At 53.1% G+C, this 16003-nt stretch overlaps 1 protein-coding gene across 1 annotated transcript in view; it reads right to left on the bottom strand.

The window, feature by feature from the left end:
• Window positions 1–9765: 9765 nt before the first annotated feature.
• The window catches only part of ATP8B3 (ATPase phospholipid transporting 8B3), a 32275-nt gene continuing 26037 nt past the window's right edge, over window positions 9766–16003 (bottom strand). The window contains exons 24-28 of the mRNA XM_071451604.1: window positions 14724–14807; window positions 13905–14144; window positions 13575–13713; window positions 12349–12479; window positions 9766–10623 (exon numbers count right to left, since the gene is read on the bottom strand). Coding sequence (XP_071307705.1) covers window positions 10360–10623; window positions 12349–12479; window positions 13575–13713; window positions 13905–14144; window positions 14724–14807 — 858 coding nt within the window. The 3' untranslated portion in view covers window positions 9766–10359. The remainder of the gene's footprint in view (window positions 10624–12348; window positions 12480–13574; window positions 13714–13904; window positions 14145–14723; window positions 14808–16003) is intronic.

The following is a 16003-nucleotide window of genomic DNA, read 5'->3' as shown; positions in this document are numbered from 1 at the left end:
CACCTCCTGCTGCCACCTCCTGCCAGCTCCTGGAGCAGGGACAGGGTTTGTGACCAGGTCAGTTCCATCCCCAGCAGGGCTCAGAGGAAACCTGTGGGATGGAGGGAGGAGCAGGGCTCTGTTTGGAAGGAAGCATCCCTGGTCCTTGGGGATCACAGAGCCTCGTCTCCCCCTGCCCATGAAGGTTTTTGGGGAGAGGGGCTCATCCTGACCTCTCGCCCTGATCTCTGTCACAGCCATCCTTGTGGCTCCCACAGGGGAGGGGTAGAGGTGGGGGGGACACAAGAAGTGGTGTCACAGGCTGGGCTCTGGCACAGCCCCACTGCACCAGGGCCAGACCTGAGGACTGAGCAGGGGAAGTTCTCCTGGCGTGCCTGGAGGGCTCCCAGGCTCTGCCAGGTCTCTGATTGCTGGAGGATTTCCCCTGCTCAGGTGCAGTGGGTTCCCCAAGGCAGCCAGACCCTCTGTGCCATCACCACGTGGCACTTCCATCCCTTGAGGGTTTTGGAAACCTGGCTGAGGACACCCCTGTACCCCCCATTCCCTCTATGGGCATCTTCCTCTGATCCCCCGGGCACCCCCAGGAGCACCCACACCCCAGGCCCCCCACAGCCCCCCACCCACGAGAGCCCTCCTGCCCCAGATCCCTCCCGGAGAAGCTCCACGGTGAAGGAGTCCCCTCCTGCCTCCACGGACCCGAGCACCCCCTCCCCAGGGGACCCCCGCTGCCCCAGCAGGTCAGAGAAGCACATTTTAGCTACAGAAATCGGGTATTTAAAATAACAATTGTTGGAGAGGAGACGGGAGGAGAGACTCGGAGCGAAGGATCTGATCTTTCCTGGTGACTGGCTCCACCTTTCACCTCTGGATTTCTGGTTCACTTTTCGGCTGAGGAATGGATACAGACCAAGCAGATTTGTTGGCTTTGCCTCTTGCCCCATCCACCCCTCGACACACACACACTCTTGCCCCCTCCCATCCCTCCTCTTCATCTCTGTTACCAAAGAAATTACAAAACCAAAAACGCAACAACAGCAACGACAACGACAACCAAAAAAACTTTCCCTCCTGGGAACCAACGTCGGTGCACGGTGGGAAAAGAAAAATCCGAGGGATCTGGTGGTGAAATCCAGCCCTGGGTGTGAGAAGGGGGAAAACTCCCCTACGAGATTGAAAGGGAAAAAAAACCAACCCTCCCCCCTCCCAAAAAAAGGAATAACAACAGAAACCACAAGCAAACAAGCTCAACAAAGACCGGCAACTTACCAAAAAGACACCAGATTTTTTTTTTTTTTGTGCCAATTAACAACCTGCCTTAAACGCGAATTTCTGGAGCAATGGTACTTAGCTTCAAAGGGATCGTTTCCTCCGAGCTCTCGATGGTGACTTGTGCCATATAAAAAAGCAATCACGAGGCCAAACCCTTACAATCAGCCCTCTCCCAGCCCCCCGAGGGCTCCTTGCAGCCCGGGGTGTCCTCGGGAGGAGCAGGAGGTGCCCCTGGGGACAGGGAAGGGCTGGGAGAGGCTTGGGGATGAAGAGGGAGGCAAGGTCCCCTTCTTCCCCCATCAGCTGGGGAAAAAAAATCCTCCAAAACCAACCATCAACCAAAAAAAAGGGACACTCTTGAATTTATGCGGGTAAAAAGTACCATCTGTGTTCTATGGTTTTTTCGATTCACTTTACTTTGAGAGTGATCAGTTGTGTCACAGGAAGGCACCTTGTTGAAAAGAAGGAAAAAAAAAGAAAAGAAATGAAAAGAAAAGGGTATGTGTTCACCAAAAAAAAAAAAAACAAAACCAAAAAAAACCCCAAAAAACAAGGAGAAAAAATAAGGAGAAAAGAAAGGACAAAAGAATGAAGAGAGAAAGAAAAAAGCCCTGCACACGAAGCCCTGAGCAGGCAGGGTCAGAGGACGTCTTGAACCAAAGAGCTCCTGGGGTAGGTGGGCGGTGGAGGGGCTGGGGGTGTCAGGCTGGACACGGTGACCCCAAACTGACCAATATTGCTGGACAGAGGGTGGGAGAGAGGGATGGAGAGAGGGCAGAGCGGGAAGGGGCAGGTGCCACAGCGTGTTTTGCCAACCAGAACCCAAAACCTAATGGGAATCTCATCCCCCCCCAGGACCCCGCTCCCCGCCACTGATTTTTTCCCCTAATGTTGTTTCTTTGTCTTGTCGTGACGTGGTGATGATGATGGTGGTGGATTCCTGAACCCCATCGAGTAGTATTCAAGGGCTGCAAAGCCAGGAAGGGGGCCTTGGTTTGGGAAGTGAAAAACACAACAGGAAAAAAAGAAAAAAAAAAAAAAAAAAAAAGGGGAAAAGAGGAAAAGAAAGAAAAAGAAAAAAAAAAAAAGAAAAGAAAAAAAAAAAAGAGTAAATGCCACAGGCCCTCAAGGATGCAAAGACATTTCTAGTGAGAACCCGAGACTAAAGGCTACCTCACTTGAGTTTTCAATTTTTGTGATTTGAAAATCACGTCTGATACCAAAGATTTTGTTGCCTTGTCTGGTCTGTGCTGGAATCGCCACTTTCCCTGCTCCCCGTGGCCAGGCTGGCCCAGAGAGCCCCTGGCCAGCCCCAGCCCCAGCCCCAGCCCTGCCCTGCCCTGAGTCCCCAGAGAGCGAGGGAGGAGGCGAGTGAGCAGCCCTGGGATGGCAGCGTGGTAGATGAGTGCCTTTTTCCTGTACCAAAGGTGTGTGGCCATTTCTTTGCTCCTCTGCTTTGACCCCAAAACTCAGTGTGACCTCAGCTCTCCACAGGGACAGAGTCCCAGGGCTCTCGTAGCCTCTGGGTGTTGGGATGAAGGAAAGAAAAACCAACCCTTGTCCTAATTGAAGAGAAAACATCCCCCTGGCTGAGGGAAAGGTGCTGGTTCCCCAGCGTGTCCCCACTCCCAGATGTCCCTGTGTCCCCCAAGCTGTCCCCAGGGTCCCTCCATGCAGCCCCTCCTGCCCCAGGAGCACAGATCTGGTGTCCAGAGATGCTGCTCCCAGGGAAGGGCTTTGCTCCATGACCTTCTCCAGCCTCAGTGCTGGACCCTGCAGAAGCCCACGAGGTGACAAAGTTGAGTTTCCTCATGAGGTGACAAAGTTGAGTTTCCTCATGAGGTGACAAAGCTGAGTTTCCTCACAAGGTGATTGAGTTTCCTCACAAGGTGATGAAGTTGAGTTTCCCCATGAGGTGACAAAGTTGAGTTTCCTCAACTTTGGGTGGTTTTGCCTCACTCAGCTCAGATTTGAGCTTCGGTTCTTACTTTTGGTAGCACAGTTCGTGGCATTTCTGTCTGGAAAGATGAAGGCAGGAGCAGTGGAAGCTTCACCCTGAGCTTTCTCCAAACTCTTCCCTTAGGGAAGGGGTTGGAGCAGTGAATCCTTCCAGCAGGAGCTGTTTCCCAGTCCCCAGAGGGGCGTTTTTGGCTCACTGGGGAGGACCTGTGCAGCCAGGTCTGCTCCATTCTGCCCCTTGGCTTCAGCAGAAGGCAGGAGGGGGACCTGCCAGAGCTCCCCAGCAATCTCCAGAATGCCCAGTTTCGGGCAAACTTGGGTTGAATTGTACCTGCCTGGGTCAGGCTCTGGCCAAGGCGACTCCTTTGAGTTGGACCAAACTTGCCCAGGGCCACCCCTGCCGTGATTCTTGGGGTTGTCCCGTGCAGGACCAGGAGCTGGACTTGGTGATCCTTGGAGAGGATCCCTTCCAATCCAAGATATTCCAGGATTCCAATGCCCCTGGTGAGAGCAACCCCATGGGGGTTCCCCATCCTGCTGGGCAGCCTGAGAGGGCCCTGTCACCTCCCTGTCACCTCCCTGTCACCTCCCTGTCCCCCCTGCCCGCCTCCACACAATTGCCTTGGCCAGGGCTTGCCCGCCCTCCTGGCCACGCCACCCTCCTTGTCCCCAGTCCCCACCTGGCTTGTGATACCAAAGATGTTCTCTATGCAGGAGAAAGCCTTCATTGCCACCCAGCACAGACCTTACAAGCCTTTGACAATGTTCTCTGAAATACCTCAAAATATTTAATGTATAGTTTATGTGATAAAAAAAAAAAATTACTTAGCTAGTTTTTGGAATTTGTGACTTGAAGCTTTATACTGTTAAATTATAATTTTGCAGAAGACGGCATGTTCTTATTTCTTTGATGCGTTCAATGGGAGACATATTGAATGTTAAGGAAATGAAAGCTGGATAGTTTCACGATTTAAAAAAAAAAAGAGAGAGAAAGAGAGAGAGAGAGAAAGAGAGAGAAAGATTAAAAAAAAAGGACCCTTGGAGTTTACAGATTTCATATTTAAACAAGTCCTTTTAAAAAAAAAAAAAGAAAAAAAAAGAAAAACTAATAATGATGACGATACCTTTGCGTTCAGATGTGTTACTTTTCTCTGAGTCATGTCGTATGAGAGTATTTATTATATGTGTTCTGTGTTCAAATGTAATTTAAAGAAGACAAAAAAAAAGAAAAAAAAAGACAAGATGAGAATTTGATTTATGCATGAAAAAAATATACTCTTTCTTGAAGTAATGTAATAATTATTGGGGAGGGGTGGTCGGGTGGGAGCGGGAGGGGACAAACTGCTTTTTTTGTCCACGAGTTTTTGGTTGATGAAGATTTCTCTGCATGGATCATGGTTCTGTTCCAGCTCACAACCACGGGAATGTCATCATTTATCCCCTCAGTTTCTTCCTTCACCTCTTTTGTTCCTTTCCTCACCCTGGAAATCCCTTGGCAGCCACAGGGGGAGGAGGGGGCTGCTCAGGGCAGCCCCGGGCAGGGCAGGGTGGGGGGCACAGCCTGGCCCCGTGCCCAGCAAACAGGGTAAGGGAATCTGGGACACGGGAGCCTGCCGTGCCCACCCGTCCCTCCTGCCTCCCCCTGAGGTCTGGCTCCTCGCTCTGCTTTGTTTTCTGTTTGTTTGGAGGGGAAATTGTGGGGTTTGGGTTTGGTTTTTTTTGCTTTTCCAGCTCTGTGGGTCAAATGCCAAGTGCAGCCAAGAGGAGGAGAGACAATCAGCTGCCACCATGACCTGAGCTGGCAAAGCCATGGGGCTCCTCGTGTCCTCTGAGACAAGGGAAACAACCCTGGGCACCCCAAAACCCCCCTCAGGGCGAGACCTCTCCAGGTGATGCTCCCAAATCCCATCCTTGGGACGCCCTGACAGCCCTGTCCCTGCACAGAAAGAGGTGCATCAAGGCCCAGCTGGAGCAGGCATGGGCTGGGGTGACCCATTTCTGGGGTCTTTGTCCTCAGGAATGTGGTTTGGGTCCGAGGCACAGCCAGCACTCTGTCCCTGCCACCAGCCTGGCCCTCACTCTGTGCAGACACTGCCCTGGTGGAAGAGGAAGAGTCCAGGCAGTGGAAGAGCCCCTGGAGGATCCCAACCCACCAGATGGCCTCAGGGCACTTTGGAAAGGCTTTGGAGCTCTCTGAAATGCCCAGAGTCCACTCCTGAGTGGCTCCTTCCTCCCCCTGCTTCTCCTCCTCTCCCTGCTTACAGACAGGAGCATTGAGAAGCCACATCTTTGGGGACCAGGAGGGTGATGGGGACCTGGAGGAGGCAGTGGTGCCATTCCCAGAGCATTTCCCTGAAACTGCTGCTTCCTCAGCCCTTCCCAGCCTCTTCACCATTCGAGGTGAAGCTCACCATGAAGAAAGAGATCTCAGCTCCTTCAAGCCCCACCAAAGTGGCTCCCACAGGCCAAGGAAGGTGTTTTTCAGTCTGCAGCCTTTGTCTGGTGCCAGCACCGAGATGCTCAGCACCAGGTGCTGGTGGAAGACCCACAGAACCAAAGACCTGGCTTTTAGGAGGAGATGATGTTGGTTCCAGCAGCTCCACTCATGTGCTGACCAACCCTTCTGTCCTCAGCATCCCCACCACGCCCCATTTCCTCCTCCAAGACCTTTTCCACCAGGAGAAGCTTGACAACCAAGACCCCAATCACAACTGCAAGAAGGTTTGGACACAGCCCCAGTCACAAGTCCTTGGAGCTTAAGAGACCAGCTGGATTCCATCCTGGGAGTGATGGCTTGGGAAGCCCTGGAGAAGCCAAGCTCTGAGTCCTGTTCCCTGTCCTTTGGCCCACCAGGACTCTGGCTCAGCTGAGCCCACCCTGGACCTGGCCCTGCCTGCTGCCCACACCACCAAAATGCCTTCAGGAGCAACTTGCCACGATACCAAAGATTTTTTTTCCTGCAGGTAATGACAATCCAAGCTCTGTCCTAAAGACAATTCTCTTGACCAGGGTTGCACCCAAAGGGCATTTTTGTGCTGTGGGGAGCAGGAGTGAAAACGGGGCCTTGGGAACACCTCTGAGGGTGATGGAGGGCAGTGAGGAAGAGGAGGAGACCTGGGATCTCCCACTAGAACCTACTGGTTCATCCTGACCAGTATCTCCTGCTTGAACTGTGGAAGTTTTCAGGGATCTGGGTGATTCCATGACCTGTGATGCCCCAGTTCTTCCTGGAGTGGAAGTTTTCCAACGATGGCTTTTATACTTTGAAACCCCAGTGCCAGCAGTGGGGCAGCACCATCCCCATCCTGCCAGGAAAGCAGGAGCCTCCTGGGGTCAGTTCTAAACATTTTTACCCCACCAGAGCCAAACTTGCCCTGCTCTAACATCAGCTGGGCAGGTAGGACATCAGCACAGAGTGAGAGAAATGGCTTTGCCAAAAATTCACCATTCACCCTTTTTGCTGAACATCCCAAGTCTGGGCGGGGGAGACTTGGAGCTCCTCTTTACCTCACCCTGGGGTTGTCACTGCCCTGTCTGCCTGTCCCTGTCACCACCACGTGTCCCCAGCACGGAGCTGGCTCCTTTCCCTTGTCTCAGAGGACACCCAGCCATGGGGCTGGGCTGCAGGAGCTGCCACAAGGAACCCACTTCCTCTCATGTCTTTGTCTGGCGTCTTTAAAGAGAGGAAATTAAAAATGCAAAGAACAAAATTTGGGATTGTGTTGGTTTGGTTTCTTTGTATTTTTGCTCTTTGATTTCTAAAGGAAACAAAGGAGTCAGACAGAATCCAGCCTGGCCAGGGAGAACCCACAGCCTCAGCTCTGCCAGCCCAGCCTCCTCCAGAAAACGTTGCTCATTTTTCTGTATAGCAATAGGTGAGGCTTGTCCTCGTCCCATGCAGTCTGAGGGCCACATCTCTGAGTTTTTAAATGACTTTTTCCTTCTAATTTAATTAATTTAATTTTTTTTTGCTGCTGCTTCATTGTTACTCTCATGGAATAAGTTTTGTTCTACAGCGAAATGCAATTGTTACTCCTCTGTGTCTTGCAACTATATTTGTTTAAGCTATTTACAAACGTTAAAAAAGAAAAAAAATAAAATAAAAAAGAGTCTTATGTGTCAGGCACTTTATCCAAACTGTGCTGTGTGCTCTGGAGTTTGTTCCTTGTTCTTTGCAATGACTCACGCAGGGGAAGTTATCAGGAAACTTAACTCCAGCCTGTCAACATGTTTTAAAAGAGAGAAAAAATTAATCTCTATTTGTTCATCCTCTACTGGTCATGACTGTGTTGTATTTCTGCAGCTTTCTGTTTCATCAATAAATTATTTTCTAGTCATTCACCCTGGAGTGTGTGGTGTCCTGTGGTGGTGAGGGGGTCGCTCCCCTCCCCTGCCCCCTTTCACCACCTCACTCCTCTCTCAAACCTGGCCTGGGAGCTTCAGGGACCATGCCCAGGACACTGGGGAAAGTTTCTCCCCCTCTTTTCCACCTGGCAATTGCAGCAGTGAGAGCTTTCCCAGAGGAAAGATTTTTATTTCTTGGCACCATCCAATCCCTTCTGGCCAGAACCCAAGGGAAACACTTTAATTCTCACAAACCCGGTGCAGATGAGGCCAAAGCACTTGTAAAACAAACCCATGGAACCATGTGTGCTGCAGGCAGGGCCAAGCCTCCGTGGATGATTTAATTGTGCATCTTTTGACCCAAATTTATTTTCCTACTGTGCTTTTTGCCGTGGCATGAGCACTGCTGGCACAGACAGAGGGACCATGAGACCTTTCAGTGCTGCTTTCACCCTTCGTGGCACAGCAGAGGTTTCCAGGAGAGGAGAGAAAAGCTAAAAAGTCCTTTTAATTAAAACCCAAAACCCATAAAAAGGGTGACCTGGTCACCAGTCATTTGTTCACACACAACCTCTCCAGCAGGCACTGCTGGTGGCCCTGGCTCTGTGGGACTGTGTCCCCTGTGCCCAGCAGGCAGAATTTCTCCACATCCCTCCCAGAAGTGCTTTTGGGACTTTGCAGAGCCTGTGAGCATAAACTGTCCCCAAAGGTGGGGACACCAGAGCTGGGGCAGTGGGGATGGGGCAGGGCACACAGAGGACACTGCCCCTTGTGCAGGGACAGCAAAGGCAGGAACTGGGAGTGGTGGGGAGGGACAAGGAGGCTGCAGGAGCCAGGCTGGTCTGGCTGGAGAAGAAAAATCAATCAATCAATCAATCATACCTGGCTGCCTCTCCAGAAATTAGGAGATATTTTAAAGTTACATTGCTCGAGTCTGAGCCACCTGGGCTGGTGGAGGTGACCCTGCCCATGGCAGAGGGTGGAATGGGATGAGCTTTAAGGCATCACAATATGGAAAATAAATTTGTAGAAAATAGTGGGCACCTGTATGCAAACCTTGAGATAAGAAATGCTGACTTAGAAATGCCACAGAATAGGACAAGCATTGTTAAGAGAAAAATAGACCTAGAAACAAGTTTCAAAGGATGGCCTTAAAAACAAGACTAGATAGTTTAAAGAAATAGAACTATGAAAGATGCATTGTAATAAAACCCACAAGGAGTAATTTAGATTATTGGCTTTAAAGCATTTACAACACAGTGTTGCAAAAGCTGATAAACCAAGAAAGATTTATAATATATTGTAAGTAAGAAATAGTCAGCTTCTGATAGTGATAGCATAAATTATAACATCTGTATTGTCTCACTCTTCTCATGAAACTAAAAATAGAATTAAAATTTTTAAAACATCTCTCAGTTACCCCATCTCTAAATAAAAAAACCATAATCCAACACCACCCAAACCACTCCAGGATTCTGTGACCTGACAGAAAAACCACAGGACTGAGAGAACACAAAACAAGGTTCTACCTGCAGCCACTGTAGCTCAGTCCCCAGTGGGTGGGAACGAGCAGGGCTGAGGGCCTGCACTCCCCAACCCCCCTGCTGCTCTCCATGGGGGCAGTTAATTAATCCAGAGTTAATTAATGAGTCTGGGCCGGCAGCACTGCCTTTGTGGGTGCAGCCTGGGCTGGGATCAGCCTCACACCAGAGGCTCTGAGGGCTCAGCAGAGTGAAGGGGGCTGGGCTGCCAGCCAGGGGTCACAGGGTGAGGGCCAGCCTGGTGACAGCAGGCAGAGCCTGGTGACAGAGATCAGGGAGCCTGGTGACAGTGGGCAGGGAGCCTGGTGGCAGTGATCAGGGAGCCTGGTGACAATGGTCAGTGAGCCTGGTGGCAATGGGCAGCTGGTGGCAGCAATCAGGGAGCCTGGTGGCAGTGGTCAGTGGCTGTCACAGCCATACATCTCTGCAAAGCCATGTGCTCCCAGTGTGGGGGTCACGGTGCTGCAGCAGGAGCCCCCCAGGCTGGGCCAGCCCCTCTGCAAAGCCACCAGACAGGACTGAAGGTGTCCCCTGGCAGGAGGAACCAGCCAGGAGTGCCCCAGCCCAGCACGGTGGGGACAGCTACACCAAGGGGCAGCTACACCGAGGGCACAGCTGGGGTTCCCTAGGGGTACAGGGCACCCGGGGCGGTGCTGGGGGTGGCCCTGGCACACAGAGTGTCCCCAGCACACAAACTGTCCCTCACACACAGACTGTCCCTAGCACACACAGACTGTCCCCAGCACACAGACTGTCCCGGCTGTCCCTCGCAGGCTGTCCCTCACACACAGACTGTCCCCAGCACACAGGCTGTCCCCAGCATACAGACTGTCCCTCACACACAGGCTGTCCCAGCTGTCCCTCACACACAGACTGTCCCTCACACGCAGGCTGTCCTGGCTGTCCCTCACACACAGGCTGTCCCTCACAGACTGTCCCTCACACGCAGACTGTCCCCGGCACACAGGCTGTCCCTCACACACAAGCTGTCCCTCACACACAGACTGTCCTGGCTGTCCCTCACACACAGGCTGTCCCTCACATGCAGGCTGTCCCTCACACGCAGGCTGTCCCTCACATGCAGGCTGTCCCTCACAGACTGTCCCTCACACGCAGGCTGTCCCGGCTGTCCTGGCTGTCCCTCACATGCAGGCTGTCCCTCACAGGCTGTCCCTCACACACAGGCTGTCCCTCACATGCAGGCTGTCCCTCACACGCAGGCTGTCCCTCACATGCAGGCTGTCCCTCACAGGCTGTCCCTCACACGCAGGCTGTCCCGGCTGTCCCTCGCACGCAGGCTGTCCCTCACACGCAGGCTGTCCCGGCTGTCCCTCACACGCACGCTGTCCCGGCTGTCCCTCGCACGCAGGCTGTCCCCGCGGGTGATGAGGCCTCCGTAGCCCTCCTGGTGGGAGAAGGCGTAGCTGGAGCGGCGGAAGGAGCCGCGGGGGACGTGCGAGCGCAGCTCCACTGGGGGCTCCGGGGCCCGCCTGGCCCTCAGCTGGATCTTCTGCAAGAGATCAGGGAGATCAGGGCTGGGGACAGCTCCCCAGAGAGCCCTCAGCCCAAGGGGGGACATGAAGGTGGGGATGCCTTGTGAGGGCTGACCTAGAGCAGAGACTGGACAGAGCTAAAGAATAAAGTAGGGATTTATTAGGAGGCCTCAATGGATCCACCTTGGGCAGCACAAGAGCCCAGCCAGAGCTGCACCCAAGATGAACCAAAATGGTCACAAAATGCACGACCAGGCACGGGGTCTCTCACTTTGATCAGTTCTGCTCCATTTGCATATTGGAGTTCATTGTCCAATTCCAGCCCCAGCCCATGCAGTCCCATCCTTGTTTTTCTCTCTCCAGCCCATGTTGTTTGTGCTCTTGGGGCTGAGATTTGGATCATTTGTCCTTGGTCCCCAGCTAGAGCAGGAATTGTTTTGTCTCCCTGCTCTGTGCACAGAGCTCCCCATCCCCTCATGTGAACCCAGACCCACACACTGAAGCAGCACAGAACCTGAAACGTAGAAAAGCTCAAACCTGAGGCATCAAAGGGAGCATGGGGGCACCTCCCCCAGGGCACAGCTTGGCTCCCAGCTCTACAATGACCTGATTTTCCATGGGGATTCTCCTGGGGATCTGCAAAGCTCATGGACTCTGGAGCACAGTGTCAACCCCTGCTCCCACACAGGCTGTGGACACCTCCCAGGCAAGCCCTCAGCCCAAGGTGGGACACATGGTAGGCACAGGGACACCCTCCACTGATGCCTCAGGTTTGAGCTTTTCTATTTTCCAGATTCTGTGCTGCTTTAGTCTGTGGGTCTGGCTTCATATTATGGGACGGTGAGCTCTGTGCACAGAGCAGGGAGACAAAACAATTCCTGCTCCAGCTGGGGACCAAGGACAAATGATCCAAATCTCAGGCCCAAGAGCACAAACAACATGGGCTGGAGAGAGAAAAACAAGAAGGATGGAACTCGATATCCTTAAGCTGGAATTGGACAATGAACTCAAATATGCAAATGGAACAGAACTTATAAAAGTGAGAGCCCCCATGACTGGTAATGCATTTTGTGGCCATTTTGGATTTTATCTTGGGTGTAGGCCTGGCTGGGCTCTTGTGCTGTCCAAGGTGGATCCATTAAGGCTTTTTAATAAATCCCTACTTTATTCTTTAGCTCTGTCCAGTCTCAGTTCTAGCTCAGCCTTCACAAGGCATCCCCACCAGGACAGGGTTTGGATCCCAGCTCCACCACGACCTCCTTTTCCATGATGGGATGGGGGATGTGGGGAGTCTCCCAGGGGGCTGCAAAGCTCACAAAGCTCTGGAGCACAATCTCAACCCCTGCTTTCACCTGGACTCTTCTGAAGGTACAACCCACAACCCCAGTGCGGGTGAGCTCCACCAAGGCTGGGGTGGCACCAGACCTGCACCAGACCCCAGACCCTCCTGGGGGGTTCTGGAGGACAATTCCTCACTGCAACCAAAAGCAGACCCTCTCCAAGAGCTGGGTCAGGTGTCTTGGCCCAGGCCAAGCTGGGCCATGGAGCAATTTTGGGAGAGGCCCCTGGAGCCAGAGTTGGTGCCAGTGTCATGAAGGACCACCATGAGTGGGACCACCAAGGAGAGGTAACATGTCCCAGCACTACAGCCCAGGCTTCCCTGGGGAACCTCCCCTTGCCATCACCAATCCCAGACACTGGTGGGAAGCAGAACCTGCCCTGCCAGTGCCCCCAGCCCTCACCTGCTGGGTGGTGGCTCTGCCCAGGGTGGCACGGACGGCGTGCACGGTGAGCGAGGGGAGGGTGTTGACCACCAGGGACAGCAGGACCACGAGCAGCACGTAGGGGTCAGTCAGGGCATTCCAACTGGCATCTGTCAACACAGGGGAGATGCAAGGCAAGATGTACTCTGTGCACAGGTAAGATGTACTCTATTACCATCTGGATGGCAGTTGTCTTTTGTCAAGTGGGCAGTTTTTCCTTATCTCTTCCACAATCACTCCTCCCTCTGGGCAGACACCTGCTGATAACAGCTATTGAATGTCCCTGCATGGCTGATAAGAACTACAGCATCCCATTGGGAGATGTGAGCCCAGAGGGAGGAGCCAAGCATTCCTGCCTGGATATAATCTGGAGATTCTGGAACACCAGCACAGCTTCTGCACTGGATTTCCCAGAGGAACAGCAGCTGCCTCTGCCACTGGATCTTCAGAGGAAGATTCCACCCTTCTCCAGGATCCCTGCTCCAGCAGAGCCACCCCTGACACTGCAGGAGGGCTGAGCCACAATTCCAATGATTCTGCTGCCATCACCCTGACCCACAGGGTGTCAGGTTGGGGTCTGACTCTGGCAGTGTTGTTTTAGTTTACTGCATTGTTTATTTTATCCTTTTATTTTCTTCCCTATTAAAGAACTGGTATTTCCTGCTCCAATATTTTTTGCCTGAGAGCCCCTTAATTTAAAATTTATAGCAATTCAGAGGGGTGGGGAGGGTTTACATTCTCCATTTCAGGGGAGGCTCCTGCCTTCCTTAGCAGGCACCTGTCTTTCCAAACTGAGATAGTAGGGAAGGTGGAGAGAGAACAGGGAACAAGTGCTGGGGGACAGGCCCCCAGCCAGGAAGGTGCTGAGAGCTCTAAAGAGGAGATGGCACCCAAAGTGGAATTAGAAGTCAAGGCAGCAGTTCAAGAACAAGGAGATGATCTACAGGGTGGGAAACAGCTCCTAGCACCAAGGACAGGGCAGGGCAGGGCAGGGCAGGGCAGGGCAGGGCAGGGCAGGGCAGGGCAGGGCAGGGAAGGGAAGGGAAGGGAAGGGAAGGGAAGGGAAGGGAAGGGAAGGGAAGGGAAGGGAAGGGAAGGGAAGGGAAGGGAAGGGAAGGGAAGGGAAGGGAAGGGAAGGGAAGGGAAGGGAAGGGAAGGGAAGGGAAGGGAAGGGAAGGGCCGTGGGGATCTCCAGGACACCTCACCTGGGAAGCGGAAGATGGCAGGGGCTATCCTGTAGGCATCAACAGTTTGGGTCAGGAAGGAGAAGAGGCAGAAGAGGAGCAGGCTGGCTGTGACCATCAGGAAGGACAGCACGGTCCAGTACTGAGTGTCCAGGACAATCTGTGGGGACAGAGCACGCAGTCTCACAAGGGCTGTTGTGACCCTCTTCCATTCAGCTGCTTTGTCCAAATCCCTCCTCCATCCCAGGGACAGCATCCCCCAGCCATAAAGCCTCTGGGGACAGTGCCAGAGCCCAGGGACCATGAAGATCTGCTGTGGGGCAGGATGAGCAAGAGCAGATCAGTGCTCACCTCCACCAGGACCGACAGCAACGCTGACAGGGCCACTGTGACAGAGAAGGACTCATAGTCACCCACAACCTTGGTGCCAACGTGGTCCTCAAAGGCCCAGAGTGTGATGTAGAAGCTGATGAGGGAGGTGCCCACCCCGTGCAGGAGGGTGACACCAAAAACGCGGTAATTGAAGAGCTCGTCCTGCTGCCCGACCACATAGAGCTCAGGGAACTCCAGGCTCTTCTTGGCACTCACATCCTGCAGGGAGCGAATCCCAGAGGGGATGGAGGGATTGGGGCAGGGAGAGAATCCCAGAGGGGATGCAGGGATTGGGGCAGGGAGGGAATCCCAGAGGGAATGCAGGGATTGGGGCAGGGAGGGAATTCCAGAGGGGATGGAGGGATTGGGGCAGGGAGAGAATCCCAGAGGGGATGCAGGGATTGGGACAGGGAGGGAATCCCAGAGGGGATGGAGAGATTGGGGCAGGGAGAGAATCCCAGAGGGGATGCAGGGATTGGGACAGGGAGGGAATCCCAGAGGGGATGGAGAGATTGGGGCAGGGAGAGAATCCCAGAGGGGATGCAGGGATTTGGGGAGCAGGATGGGTCTGCCCCACCCCACACACCCTCTGGGAGAGCTGCAGTGGGCACCTCTGCCCAGTGGCTCCGGGGGGACTGGGGACAGGCACCCCAGGACTGAGGGTGAGCTCCAAATGCCCAGCGAGCTCCCAGTGCCCTGTGCTAGCACAAAGGGCTGTGGAGAGGGGGCAGTGACTGCCAGGCTGGCTCCCAGCTGCCGAGGGTGCTACAGGGCTGGGTGAGCCCAGGGAAGCTGTACCTGCTCGAAAAGGCCCACGGACAGCACGGGGTAGGCAGTGTAGAAAATATTGTAGAGTGCGAGGAACCAGCCCTCATACAGAGGCTAGAAGGGAACAGGGAGAAGCTGTGAGCTTGGAGGTGCTTTGGAAAGATTCACAAAGGATGTCCAGGCCCCAGGACACTCAGATCCAAGCATGGAAATCCCTTTGGACTTGCCCCATCCCCTGCATCAGCCCCACATTGTCTGTAGGGTCATGCTGCAGACAGAGACGGGGCCGGAGTTCCACGTGTTGCTGGTCAAGTCACACTTGATGATGGCCCTTGGGATCAAAGCTCCCATTTTGGAGGAAACCAGCTTAATGCACATGGGATCCTACATCTGTCCAAGCCTGAACTGCAGCTCACAGCTGTGGAAGAGGTTTTAGAGCAAGTTCTGTGAGCCGGAGAGAAGTTTGATAAGAGGATCCATGTTTACCCCTGAAAGAATTTCCTACCAAGGTCGTTGACATAGAAACCAAGAAAGAAAGAAGGAGAAATAAGAGAAACCTGCAACTGTCTACTCCAATAAGCACTTTGTTGGTCTTTCCTGACCAATGAGTAAAGTGTAAACTTATGAGTCTTGTAAGGATGTATAAAAAGCATGCATGCTATAATAAAAAAGGGTTTGAAGCCATCTGAAAATGGAGTGTGCTGCTTTGTATTGGCTCTGTCTCAACTATGACAAAGGAGATCCTGAGTTTCCCTGGGGTGCTTTCCCAGTCCAGCCAGGTGAAAAGCAGATAACCAGTACAGATAACAAGTTGTGTCTCAGTCAGAATTTGGACATGACAAGGGAGAAAAGGGGACCAAGGGGGTGATATGGACACGTGTACTCCAAGCAGCCCCAGGCACGATCCCTGCAGGGGATCCCGAGCAGGGGGGTGTTACTCTGGTGCAGAGACCTCCACAGGATGGATGTGACCCCTTGTCCTAGGGTCACATTATGATGCTTGTATCCCCAGTTGTGTGATCTGTTTATTCTGGATATCATGTTCTGTGCCTTCAAGACTGGCTCTGAAGAGTGAATGTTTTGTTTTGGTTTTTCTATCAGCCGCTCCCCCACAGCTGGCGGGACACAGAAATGGGGCAGTACATGGTGCTGCTTTTGCTTTGCTCTTGCTTCTGCTTTGCTCCTGCTTTTTGCTCCTGCTCATTTGTTAGTTTAGCTAAGCAGTCCAAATTTTTCCTGGACTGTTTCTCCTTTCCCTTTTTTGGACCTACTCGAACCTGCTCCGGACTGGGACCTGGGAAACACCGAGA

The sequence above is a fragment of the Agelaius tricolor genome, unplaced genomic scaffold (genome assembly GCF_023055355.1).
Source record: "Agelaius tricolor isolate 1412-34295 unplaced genomic scaffold, bAgeTri1.0.p SCAF_33, whole genome shotgun sequence".
NCBI lineage: Eukaryota > Metazoa > Chordata > Aves > Passeriformes > Icteridae > Agelaius > Agelaius tricolor.
Note: the sequence above shows the minus strand (reverse complement) of the source record. Positions and strands in the feature narration are given on the sequence as shown.